Below are 14084 nucleotides of genomic sequence, written 5' to 3'. Positions count from 1 at the left end.
ATTGAGCTGCATGGAAGCCCAACAAACAAAGATATAAAGAAGAAATACTCATCTAGGCAAGTAGGAGGGGTGGAGCCATGACAGAGAGGATGCGGTGTGGTGGTGGCAGTAGCGGCGGCAGCGGCAGGCCAGTGGAAACCACAGTCATATGTTTTTAAAAGTAGGGAGGGATACCTGGGAAGTGCTCCCAGCGTCAGACCAGACTGCATGGCTCATGGTTCCAGCACCGGGGAAAATAAAACCTCATTACTTTTGATTGTGAAAACCAGTGGGGGTTGGGGTGGAGGAAGAAATTTCTGGTTTCTCAGTAGAGTCCACTTGTTTAAAGGACCCCATGGTCCTAGAACATATGCAAACCCACCCGCTCAGGAATGATGGCCAAGGCAACAGCTAGAGCAGCACCTGTCCCATACAGAAGTGGGAGAAGTGCCTGGAAAAGGGGCAGGTGCTGAGCAAGCAGCATTGTTCCCTCTCAGACCCCTCCCCCACATACAGCGCCACAGTGTGGTGAAACGTGTCGCTTGTACTGATGATGTCCTAAGGCTCCGCTCCTTACAATGTAACAGGTGCGACAACTCTACCTAAGACACAGAGGCAAACAAACTCAGGAGCCTGTCAAGATGAGGAGACAGAGAAGTGTCACCCAAAAGAGGGAACAGATCAAGGTTCCAGTGGGAAAACTAAGCGACCAGGAGATAGCCAACTTAACAGACGAGGAGATAGCCAACTTTACAGATGCAGAGTTCAAAACACTGGTGATAAAAATGCTCACAGGCTTGACAGATATGCTTAAGGACAGCAAATGCATAAGGGAAGAAGTGAAGGCTATGCTAACTGAAACAAAGGAAAATCCACACAAAACCAATGGAGAAGGGAAGGAAATCGGGGTTCAAATCAATCATTTGGAACACAAGGAAGAAAAAAAAGAGTCAACCAGTACAGAATGAGGAAACAAGAATTGAAAGAAACAAGGAGGGGCTTAGGAACCTCTGAGACAATTTAAACATACCAGCATCCAAATCATAGGGGTGCCAGAAGGAAAAGAGGAAGAGCAAGAAATTGAAAGCTTATGTAAAAAAATAATGAAGGAAAACTTCCCAAATTTGGCAAAGGAAATAGACATGTGGGTCCAGGAAGCACAGAGAGTCCCAAACAAGCTAGACCCAAGGAAGACCACACCAAGACACATCATAATTAAAATGCCAAAGATTCAAGATAAAGAGAGAATCTTAAAAGCAGCAGGAGAAAAGCAGAGAATTACCTACAAATGGGTGCCTATAAGAAGCTGGGAAAGATTGGACTTGAGCCAAGTGAACCCCTGAGTGGGGCTCATGCTGTGTGCTGTGTATAAGCAGTGTGCACTATATGCCCGGAATTTGGGGGTGGACCAGGAGTGGAGGCTCCAGAGGTTGAGTTGGGGCTTTCCTTACAGACTTTCCTTGGAGACCAGGCCCAGCAGACTGCCATTTTCTTGTTTGTGAACTTACAAAAGCAGGGCCTGAACATATAGGGGCTCAGGCAGCCTCCAAGTTCTGCAGCAGCTGGCCGTGTCCTTAAGGCTTTTAGAGCCCTGGGGTCTTGGTGAGCCCCAGCTCAAGGGGGTAGCACAGCAGAGCGTGAGAGATCACTCATGTCCCCAGGAGGGCAGGGACAGGCTGGATTCAGACCTGACGAAAGCCGGCTGCCTCATGCACTTTCACCTCCTCCTCCAGAAACTGGAACACCTGTGTGGCCTTTGGCCACAGTCCAGCAACCGGCTTAGCTCTTCACATTCTGTTCCTGAAACCTGGACTTTCCCAACTCCAAGAACTCTGTCTCCTGTTCTAATTCTTGAGACTTCCAAGGAGCAAGCTGCCATGCCCATCACCTTCCAGCATGCTTCCTGGAAAGGGTCATTGGTCTTATATAATCAAAGGGCTTGAGTTAAAAGGCCAGCCATTTGTTCAAACATTCATCAACTATTAACTGAGTACCTATTCTGTCCCATTCCAGACCCTCGGAAGCACGCTCACTGCCAGGTTCTCTGGTATCCTAGCAACAAAAATATCTCATCTGAACTCTGGCTAGGACAGAGGCTATTTTCTCCCTGACTTCTGTGACCTGCAGCTTCTCTGGGTCTCTAAGAATCTGATTGTGCAGCTCGTGGATCCACTGAAAGCCACCACGGACACCTAGAACCCCATGCCAGCTGACCCCCCCTGGTAGAATGAGCTTCTCGCTCACGTTCTCTGAGCTGGTCAACATCGCCATCCCACAGTGTGGTGTGGTGAATTTCAAGGCCCTGCACCTTCTGCTCCATGGCATCCTGGAGCACATCCACATGGCTGAGCTCCAGAAGGTCCTCTCAGGGGATGAGGACTTCCTCCAGTCCTCACAGGCCGTATTCATGCCCCGGGAAGGAGATGCTCAGCCCATCCTCAACCCCATGAAGAGGCTGAGCAACGTCTTTGATCACGTGGTGAGCCGCATTGACAAGATGGAGAGCCAGTTGGCCACACTGCAGGAACTGCCCTCTACCTCTCATCTGCTAGAGGCCAGCCAGGGGACCAGTCGGCCTGCCCAGGAACTGTGGCAGCTGATAAAGCTCCGAAAGATGGTGGAAGGCAATGAAGAAGCCATGGAAAAGGTAACCCACCTGGCCTCCACAGGCTTCTTGCCCCCTTGCTCTTCTCCCAGGCATCTCGCCCCCTATTCTGTTCCATCCCCTTGTGATGTGCCCTCCTTGTTTGGGAATCAGGCAGAACCAAAGCTCCAAGCTTGCATTCATCAAGAATTGAGGAAAGAAACCAGACACAAAGACCACATATTGTGTGATTTCATCTATATGAAATGTCCAGAATGGGCGCATCCATAGAAACAGAAAGCAAGTTTGTGGTCACCGGGGCTGGATGGAGTTGGGAATGGGGAGTGTTTGCTTATTGGCTACAGGATCTTCTTTTGGGGTGACGGAAATATTTTGGCACCAGATGGAGGCAGTGGTTGTATTGTGAATGTACTAAATGCCACTAACTTATTCTCTTTAAAATAGTTTATTGTATGTTATGTGAATCTTACCTCAATCAAAAAAAAAAAAAATAATCGAGGACCTCCCATGAGGGGGAGGTGCCATGGTAGTCCTGGTAAAATGGAGTTCATGTTCTAGCAAGAGTGACAGACAGAAAGCAGGTCAGTAAAAATCTACAGGAACCAGTCATGTGAAAAGTGGGAAAGAGTATTATCTCTACATTATAGATGGGAAACTGACACTCAGAAATGTTCATTCATTTGCTGATGGTACTGCAGCCAGTGACAGCAGAGCAGGAGAGGAGCTGAGGCCTCTGACCCAGGACCTGCCTTGGACCATGTACTCTCCTGCCTCCCTGCTCAGCACGTGGTTATCCATCAGGACCTGTAGTCTTGGGGAAGACTTTGGATCTTGGGAAATGAATACCCTGCACTCTCTCCTGTCATTCTCCCATTGGCTAAACTGGAAGGCCAGTGGTACCATAATAACGGTGTCTGTGGGCCAGCCTCCAGGGCCCCAAGTGTGTGGTGAGGATGAAAGATGGATATACAGGGGCTGATGGAGAACATCCACCAAATGGAGGAACCACTCTGAGGCACATGCCATAGAAAGAACTGGGAACAGAGCTTTGGGAGAAGGGAGTCAGGGTTGAGGTGGGTTGAGATGGCTCTGGAAAGGTGGATAGAAATTCAGCAGACAGATATTGGAAGGGGGCCCTTTCTAGATGAGTAAGTGGCAGGAGCCAGCACAGGGCACACTTGGGACATAAGGGACCCCCCAGAGGAGGGTCGTGGACAATGAGCTGGAAGGTGGGCTAGGTCTCCTCACGTGCCAGGAAAAAGCATTTGTTCCCATCCAGGAGGTGTGCAGTCTTTCCTTTTGTGAATTAAGCTGCCCCAGAGAAGGCTGGTCTGGCCTCAGGGGAGGAATCAGCAAAGGAGGCACCACCAGTGGTAGGGAGGCCACAAGCCAAAGACCGCTCAGCTCGAGAGCAGGACAGCATGTCAGGTGTGGCGAGCACAGAAAGGAAGGGCTCATTATTTGCCAGGTAAGCTAGATATTATGTCTGTTAGCTCCTTTAATCTGCATAGCAACTCTGTGAGGCAGTTTCTGTTATTATCCTGAATTTACAGATGAGGAAATTGAGGCACAGAGCAGTTAAGGAACTCACTCACTATCACAGTGTTAGAAAATGGAGACTCGCCCAGTCTTGGGCTGAGTAGGTTAGTGAAAGACGTAGGTATGTGGGGCGCTGAGCATACTGCCACTTCCCAACTGGAAAGGGTGGGGAGATGGCGATGGTTTCTTTCTCCCAGGATTATTGCAAGACTTAAAGCTAAATGAAATAATGCATGGGAGTTGCTTAGCGCAGAGTTCCACATATTCTAGGTGCCCAATCAGTGATCACTATTATTATTCAGATATTTTAACTGAGCAGAGAAACTGAGCTGGATTGGGACCTCAGCAGAGTCAGGTTCCCAGAGCCCTGAAAGAACATGCCCAGTGTTAGAGGGAGAAGGGAGAGTCCAGTCTGCCCAAGGCAGGCTGATGCCAGGTGAGAGAGGCAAATTGACAACACAGATGAACTGTAAGTCGTCATGCTCAGTGGAAGCAGCCAGACAAAGACCACAAATTGCTTGACTCCATTTATATAAAACATTCATCCCTGGCTGGTATGGCTTAGAGGATCGAGTGCCAGACTGCAAACCAGAGGTTTGCCAGTTTGATTCCCAGTCAGGGCACATGCCTGGGTTGCAGGCCAGATCCCAGTTGGGGGCATGCGAGAGGCAACCACACAGTGATGTTTCTCTCCCTCTCTTTCTCTCTCCCTTCCCCTCTCTCTAAAAATAAATAAATAAAATCTTTTAAAAAGACACACAAAATGTCCAGAACAGGCAAATCTGTGGAGATAGAAAGTGGATTCGTGGTTGCCAGGTGCTGGGGCAATGGGAGTGACTGCTGATGGATCTGGGGTTCCTTTGGGGGTGATAAAAATGTTCTAGATAGAAGTGATGGTTGCACAACCTTGTGAATGTACTAAATACCACTAAATCATTCACTTTAATATTGTTATGTGTATTTTACCACACATACACAAAACTAGAGATTGGCATAATCAATCTTTAAAAATAAAGAACATGTTCTACCTATACATTGTCTACGGAAGACACATTTAAATTCAAGGACATAAATAAGTTAAAAGTACAGTATTCCCTCACTTATCATGGGTATTACGTTCTTACCTTACACTTATTCTACACTCTTAAACCTACATAACTTTAACAACATACATATACAGTACCACAAAACCCCACGATATAGCAAAAAATCTGTGATAATTAAATATAATATTTTTAAAAATCCCGTGATACAGTAAGACCGTGATAAGTGAATCGCGATATAAAGAGGGACTATTGTAAAAGGGTGGAAAAAGATATTCCATGTAAGCAGTAACCAGAGGAGAGCTGGAGTGACCATGCTATTAGACAAGATAGACTGGAAGACAACAAATTGGTACTAAAGACAAAGAAGGCTGCATGGGTGGCTGAGGGCAGTTTAGGGAGGGCCTTGGAGGCTAGAGAGGTAGACACGAGTTTCCAACATGCCAGCCCCTTCAGAGCAGCCTGCCTCCTACTTGTCTTAATGGATGAAGACTTCTAGAATGCATGAGTACCCAGAGTGACCCAACCAGCGCAGGAAAGGGGAAGACAGACAAGTCTGCACCTGGGTGTGCAGTCCTTGGAGGACTGTTTGTGCACTTAGGAATGTCCCTACTGTTAGATAAAGTCGCCTTGTGGGAGCCTGGCTGAGGTTGCCAAGGTTGCCATAATGACCCATTGTAGGGGGTTGCCATAGTAGCTGGTTCTCAGATGGTGCTGCTTAGCTAAGTGTCTGTACCCACCTGCCAGTCAGGTTGGCAACCAAATGCCATGTTGATGGCAGGGGTCACCTCTCCTGCCCCCTTCTGCTCCCTTCCTCTGGGCTGGCTGGGTTAGTGTCCTCTGCCATCCTTTACACCGGTCAAGGTGAATGGTGCCCAGGAAACTAGGGCAGGCACCATGGAGGCTTCTCGACAGGTCTGAGAGGACCCACAGGCATGGCCCAAGGGCTGCTGCCCTTGGTCATGCCACCACCAGATTTAGGGGCTTAAATACTGCAACAAGTCATTACTTAGCATAGATTGCAGGGGTTTTTCACCCTCGGCATTCTTGACATTTGGGCCTGATGAGTCTTTGTGGTGGAGACTGTCCTGTGCTCTGGGCTCTACCCATCATGTTGCCAGGAGCTTCTCATAGTCATGACAAAGCAAAATATCTTCAGATGCTGCCATATGCCCACTGGGGCTAAATCACTGCTGTTGAGAGGTGCTGAGTAGGAAAACCTGGGCTCCCCTGCTGGCTGTGTGCCTTTCTCCATAACCTCAAAAACCAGTCCCACTGCAAACCTTTCCTAGAACTGCAGGTTCCCAGGCCCCCACCCCCATGTTCCAGGCAGTATGTTTTAGAAAGTCACATTTGTAAGTCCCTCTCTGTCTCCTTGAGGCCTCTGTTATCTCATCTGTGATGATAACACCTGGCCACTGCCCTAACAGGGGAAAATGTTCATAAGATTGTTCTGGCTAACCCTGTTTCCATAAATAAGCTCATGGGCCCCATTATGGGATTGCAACAAGATGCTGTTGCTTTTTTTATTTTCAAAACTCCCTCCCTAGCCCTGACCAGCATGGCTCAATTGGTTGAGCATCATCCGACAGAGTGAAAGGTTGCCGGTTTCATTCCAATTCCCGGTCAGGCCACATGCCTGGGTTGCAGGCCAATCTCTGGATTGGCACGCATGCAAGAGGCAACCAATCAGTGTTTCTCTCCCTCTCTCTCCCTCCCTTTCCCTCTCTTTAAAAATAAATAACTAAAATCTTCAAAAAGTTATTTTTTAAAGTCCCACCTGATTTTACTCCTCCAACTCAAAATTCCTACTGTATATTCCACAATTAAAATAATTTTAAGTTTATATTGATTTTTGAGAATTTCTTAACTAAGTTTAAGGGCATTGAAGACACTTTCGGGATTTAGAGAATCAGGGTTGAAGTTTCTGTAATAATAGTAATAAATTTCATAGGTGGGCAGCACCCTCCCTGGGGTCCCAGGAAGTACCGTTGCATTCCTAGGTCTGTCTGGAAGGTCAGAGGTGTTAGCATTCCCATTTCTCAAAGCTCTGGCCACTGTGGCCACATAGATCAGTCTAGCTCGTTGTCTGAGGGGGTGTTTGCCTTGAACCCCCTTATTGATCTTTTCCAGGCTTCTTTTTTCTAAATTTTATTTTTATTGTTTTTCTATTACAACTGTCCCACTTTTTCCCTCATCGCTACCCCCCACCCAGCCCACCCCTTCTCCCACAGTCAATCCCCACCCAGTTGTCCGTGTCCTTGGGTTATTTATATTAGTTCCTTTACTAAAGCCTTCCCCTACTTACCCCCTTCCCTCCCTCCTCTCCCCCCCCCCCATAACTGTTACTCTGTTTCTTGCTCAATTTTGTTTATTTGTTTGAGTTGTTCATTAGTCTCCTGTATCAGTTGATATTATATGGTATTTTTCTTTCATTGCCTGGTTTATCTTTCTAGGCTTCTTGAAAGCACTGAGCTACCTACCTGAATCTACATTCTAAAAGCCCCCTTCAGAGACAGAGAGTAAGAGACACAGAGTAAGTGCAAGTCTGGACAAGTCTGGCTGCGAGTGCCTGCAGGGCATTCCTCAGGCCTTGGTGTCCACTTCCAGTAAGGGCAGATTTCCAGGCTCACCTCCCTGAACATGGCTCACTCCAAGCCCTAACTGCAGTCCGAGGGGCCATGTGGGTCCTTCCAGGTTATTCTCCCAGCAACATAGTACAGACCTTAACCTTTCCTCAGTGCCCCTCCACTGCCCTTTCCTCCCTAGCGTTCAGGGCATGTGAGAAGCAGGCTAGGTCTGGGTTGAGAAACCTGTAACTGACTATCATAGGAGAGCAACTGTGGAGAGCAGGACCAATAAAATGGCATCGGTCCAGTCAAGATAACATAAAATATATAAAACAAAATGGGATCACTTATGTCAACCAACATGGCTGCCAGTCAGCCTTGACACTTTGGTTCAAGAGGGAAACTATCTAAGTCACACTAGACACGTCTGCAAGGAGATATACCTAAGATATATGCACACACAATCAGAGCAGACACACCTGGCAAGGAGACACAACCAAGATATTTGCACACATGATCAGAACAGTCATGTCTGCAGAGTGGGACCACCCATTCATAGGCTCCTGGGCAAATTCCCCATTTGCCATCAAAGGTGTCAAAACACTTATCACGAGACCCAGAAGGGTGGAGTAAAACACTTTTAAGGTATAACTGAGGCAAGCTCCAGACCACTACTGAGACAGCCAAGCTCCACACCCAGAGTGTTGCCCCATGGCATGCTGATCTCCCTTGGCATTGGCCGCCGGAGGCTCTGCCCTACTGGACTGAGGACTTTGTCTGCCCATCTGGCTCCAGATACCTTTCCTTGCAAGATGCTGACTCCCTTGCCCACTGTGCTGTCTCCCAACATGCAGACTGAGACTCTGGGACTTGGGTTCGTTATTCCCCACTAATTGCCCCGTGTGTGTTATATTTCTCTTAGATTGTTAGGGTGTGAGTAAGATGTTAATGCATGTTGATGTTCTACTTTGAGTGAACCTGCATTCAATAACAGCTGAGTGAATAACGTATTTGCCTTGTGTGACTCTTGTCTGTTCCTTGGTGCCGGGCTGCTCAGCAGGCAGCCAGCTGAGCAGTTGCCTGACTGACTTGTAGGAAAGACTGTATCATGAACATATGTTTATGACAGAGCACCTTGTGAGAAAATAATCTTTCTCCTCTTGTGCAGTCCTCACTCATGGAGCTGCCTGTACTTGCCCATGGAGGAGTGGAATCAGGGGAATGACTCCTGCTCAGGTAATTTGGTCCTCTAGTTACCCCCAAAGAGATGGGGGGAAAGTGAGGGGTCTGGACCTCGCAGATTTCAGTGCAAAGCATTTTCTGTCTATAGCAAATCAGGATGTATAAAACTCATCCGATGATACTATTATGACTCCTAACAAAATTAACAATAACTCCCAAATACACCTAATAGACAGTCTTGAAATTTCTCCCAGTTTTTTCTAAAACAAAAATGCTACATTTTACACCTTTATTGAGATATAATCCACATACCAAAGAAATTCATCCATTTAAAGTATACAATCATATAATGTATGTTAATTATACCTCAATAAAAAAAATTAAGTATACAGTTTAGTGATTTTAGTATATTCACAGAGTTATGCAACTATCACACTCAGTTTTAGAGTATTTTCATAGCCAGAAAAAGAATCCTTTAACAGTTAGCTGTCATTCTCCATTCCTTTTCCTCCTTAAGCCCCCACTTTTTCACTTGCCATAATGTTTTCAAGCTCTATCCATGATGTAGCATGTATCAATACATTATTTTTTTTATTGCAAAGTAATATTCCAATATCTGGACTTCTATTTATCAGTCGATGAATGTTTGGCTGTTTCCACCTGTAAACTATTGTGAATAGTGCTGCTATGAACATTGGTGTATGAGTTTTTCAGTGAACGTAAGTTATTTCCCTTGAGTATATACCTAGAAGCAGAATTGCTGGATCATATGATTACTCTATGTTTCAAGTTTGAGAAACGACTAGACTGTTTTCCAAAGAGGCTGTATTTACATTCCTGTCAGAGTATGAGGGTTCTAATTTTTTCACATCCTCACCAACACTTCTGTGTCTTTTTTATTATAACCATCCTCCTGGGTGTAAAGCATATCTATCTCATTGTGTCTTTTTATCTGCATTTCCTTGGTGACTAATGATGCTGAGAGTCTTTTCCTGCTCATGTTAGCCATTTGTATATCTGTGGAGAAATGTCTATTCAGATTATTTGCCCATTTTTATTTGGGTTATTTGTCTTTTTGTTGTTGAGTTGTAAGAGTTCTTTATATATTCTGAATATGTGATGTCAGGTATATGATTTGTAAATATTTTCTATCATTCTGTGAATTGTCTTTTCAGTTTCTTAATAGTATCTTTTGATACAAAAAGTTTTAAGTTTTGATGAAATCCAATTTATCTCTTTTTCTTTTCTCTCTTTTTTGTGAAGAAAGGGCCATCATTTATGCTTTTGGTGATGTATCTAAGAAACCATTGCCTAACCGAGGTCACAAAGATTTACTCCTATGTTTTCTTTTACAATACAGAAGTAAATAGTTTATCTCTTACATGTAAATCTGTTAACTATTATGAGTTAACTTTTGTGTATGGTGTATGGTAGGCATCCAACTTCACTCTTGCATGTGGAGATCCAGCTGTTCAGCACCATTTGTTGAAGACTATTCTTTCCCTGCTGATTTGTTTTAGCACTCGTTGAGAAATCAATTGACTGTAAACTTGAGGGTTTAGTTCTTCATTCTCAATTCTCTTACATTGATGTATATATCTTTCCTTATGCCAGCACCATACTGTCTTGCTTACTGTAACTGTAGAAGTTTTGAAATCAAGAAGCATGAGTCCATCAACTCTGTTCTTCTTTTTCGAGATTGTTTGGCAATTCCGAGTCCCTTGCATTTGCATATGAATTTAAGGATCAGGCTGTCAATTTCTGAAAAAAGAACCAACTGATATTTTTATAGGGATTGAGCTAAATCTATAGATCTATTTGGGAATAAGCCTTCCAATCCAAGAACATGGGGTGCTATTTATTTATTTATTTATCAATCAACTTTATTGAGATATAATTCACCTACCATACAATTCACCCATTTAAAGAGTACACAATTCAATGATTTGTATTATAGTCAAAGAGTTGAATATATACAACCATTACCACAGTCAATTTTAGAATATTTTCATCACCAAAAAAAGAAACCCTACACCCTTTTCTTTAAATTATTTATTTATTAATTTTTAGGGAGGCGGAGAGGGAGAGCAAGATCGATGTGCAAGAGAAACATTGCTCAGTTGCCTCTTGCACATCTCCAACTGGGGACCTGGCCCATAACCCAGGCATGTGCTCTGACTGGGAATCAAACCAGCAATCTTTTGGTTCATAGGCCAGCACTCAATCCATTGAGCCAACACACTATACCCTTTTATCACCACTCTATTCTCTCAATCCCTACTCCACCTCCAACCATAAGCAACTGCTAATCTACTTTCTGTCTCTATAAATTTGCCTATTCTGGACATTTCATATAAATGGAATCATACAATATGTGGTCTTTTGTGTTTGGCTTCTTTCACTTAGCGTAAGCTTTCCAAAGTTCATCCTTGTAACATCAGTACTTCATTACTTTTTTTTAAAAAATAATTTATTTATTTGTTTGTTTATTTATTTATTTATTTTTAGAGAGAGAGGAAAGGAGAAAGAGAGGGAGAGAAACATCACTGTGTGGTTGCCTCTCACTTGCGCCCCCAACTGGGGACCTGACCTACAACCTAGTCATGTGCCCTGACTGGGAATCGAACCAGCGACACTTGGTTCACTGAGCTACACCAGCCAGGCAGTACTTCATTACTTTTTATGGTTGAATAATATTTCATATTATGAGTGTATCATAGTTTGTTTACCCATCGGTCAGTTGATTGACATTTGGATTGTTACCACCTTTGGGTTGTTATGAATGAAGCTGCTATAAACCTTCATGTACAAGTTTAAGGACCTATATTTTTATTTCTTTTGGGAATATCACTAGGAGTGGACTTGCTGGGTCATATGATAACTCTGTGTAAATTTATGAAGAACCACCACACTATTTTCTAAAATGGCTGCACCATTTTACATTTTCACCAGCAGTGTGTGAAGATTCCAGCTTCTCCAATTCTCACCAACACTTATTATTAACTGACTTTTAATTCTAACCATTCTAGTGGGTGCGAAATGATATCTTATTGTGATTTTACGTTGCATTTCTCTGATGGCAAATGATGTTGAACATCTTTTCATATGCTTACCAGCCATTTGTATATCTTCTTTAGAAAAGTGTTTATTCAGATCTTTGCCTTTTTAAAATTGGGCTATTTGTCTTATATGTTCCTGGATTCAGTTTGCTAATATATTTTTGAGGATTTTTACAACCATATTCTAGTTTTCTTATTATGTCTTTGTCTGATTTTGGTACCAGGTTACTACTGGCCTTATAGAATGAGTTTGGAATTCTTCTATTTTTTGGAAAAATTTGTAAAGAATTGGTATTAATTGTCCTTTAACTATTTGATAGAAGTCAGTAGTGAAGTTGTTTGGTCCTGGCCCTTTCTTTGTGCTATATTTTAAATAACTATTTCAATCTCTTCACTTGTTTTACGACTTTTCAGATTATTTATTTCTTCTTGAGTCAGGTTTGGTAGTTTATGTCTCTCTAGGAATTTGTCCATTTCATCCAATTTATCTAATTAGTTGCCATACAGTTGTTCACAGTATTCCTTTATAATTGTTTTTATTTCTGTAGGGTCAATTCTGATTCTAGTAAATTGAGTCTTCTCTTTTTTTTCTTTGACTATCTAGCTAAAGATCTCATTGATCTTTTCAAAGAACAGGCTTTCAGTTTCATTGATTTCCCCTATTATTTTTTATTTTCTCCTTCATTAGTTTCCACTCTAATCTTTATTGTTTTATTTTTTGTTTTACTTGTGATAGGCTTAGTTTGTTCTGCTTTTTCCAGTGTCTTAAGGTAGACGTTTAGGCTTAATACAAGATCTTTCTTTGTTAATATAGTCACATCCAGCTAAAATTTCTCTCTAAGCACTGCTTTAGCTGCATCCCATAAATTTTTGTGTATTGTGTTTTAATTTTAATTAACCTCAAAGTGTTTTCTAGTTTCCTTTGTGATTTCTTCTTTGACCCATTACTTAGGCGAATGTTGTCTGATTTCCATATATTTGTGAATACCTAAATTTCTTCTGTTATTTTTTTAAAAGATTTCATTTATTTACTTTTAGAGAGAGGGGAAGGGAATGAGAAAATCATTGATTGGTTGCTTGCAATGCCCCCAACCAGGGACCTGACTTGCAAACCCAGGCATGTTTCCTGACTGGGAATTGAACTGGTGATCTTTCGGTTGGCAGGCCAGTATTCAATCTACTGATCTACACCAGCCAAGTCCAGTTTCTTCTGTTATTGATTTCTAATTGAATTGCATTGTGATCAGAGAACACATTTTTGTATTATTTCAGTCTTTTTAAAATTTGCTGAGAGTTGTTTTTATGGCTAGCTCATGTTCTATCCTATAGAATATTCTATGTTTGCTTAGAAGAATGTGTATTCTGCCACTGTTGAGTGAAGTTTTCTATAGATGTCTGTTATGTCTGATTGGTTTATAGCATTGTTCAAGTCTCCTATTTCCTTGCTGATCTGCCTAGTTGTTTTATCCATTATTGGAAATAAGGTATTGAAGTCTCCAACTATTTGTGCTGAATTGTCTATTTCTCTTTTCTGTTTTGCCGGTTTTTGCTTCGTGTTTTTTGCTTATTATATATTCCTGATGGATTAATCATTTTGTCATTATAAATGTCCCTCTGTGTTTCTAGTAACAACTTTTGTCTACTCCAGTTCTCTTTTGGATACTGATTGCATGATATATCTTTTTACATCATTTTATTTTCAACCTATTTGTACCTTTGAAGGTAAAATTTCTCTTATAGACACCATGAGTTTGGATCATGTTTGTTTTTTTTTTAATTCATTCTGCTAGTCTCTGTCACTTAATAGAAATTTTAATTTATTCACATTTAATATAATTACTAATAAGAAGTACTTCTGCCATTTTGCTACTTGTTATTTTTGTTAGCTGAATGCCTAACTATACACTAGACTTTTTATATACATTATCACATTTTTATACCCATTTTATGATTGAGGAATCAGAAACTTAGAAAATGCAGTAAGAGCTCCAGTCAGTGGTGAAACTGAGCTATGAGCCCAGCATTGCATGCATCAGCTCTTGCCTAAAGATTCCTCACTGGTCCTCCAGCTTCCCCTGTTGTCCTCCCAGGACCAATCTACACATGC

General features: G+C 42.7%; 1 protein-coding gene across 1 annotated transcript in view; it reads left to right on the top strand.

Annotated features, from left to right (window-relative positions):
• Positions 1–2206: 2206 nt before the first annotated feature.
• Positions 2207–14084, top strand: part of CUNH16orf96 (chromosome unknown C16orf96 homolog) — a 39459-nt gene continuing 27581 nt past the window's right edge. Inside the window, exon 1 of the mRNA XM_090279160.1 lies at positions 2207–2626. Coding sequence (XP_090135286.1) covers positions 2207–2626 — 420 coding nt within the window. The remainder of the gene's footprint in view (positions 2627–14084) is intronic.

The sequence above is a fragment of the Furipterus horrens genome, unplaced genomic scaffold (assembly GCF_987537825.1).
Source record: "Furipterus horrens unplaced genomic scaffold, mFurHor1.1.pri manual_scaffold_5, whole genome shotgun sequence".
Lineage (NCBI taxonomy): Eukaryota > Metazoa > Chordata > Mammalia > Chiroptera > Furipteridae > Furipterus > Furipterus horrens.
Note: the sequence above shows the minus strand (reverse complement) of the source record. Positions and strands in the feature narration are given on the sequence as shown.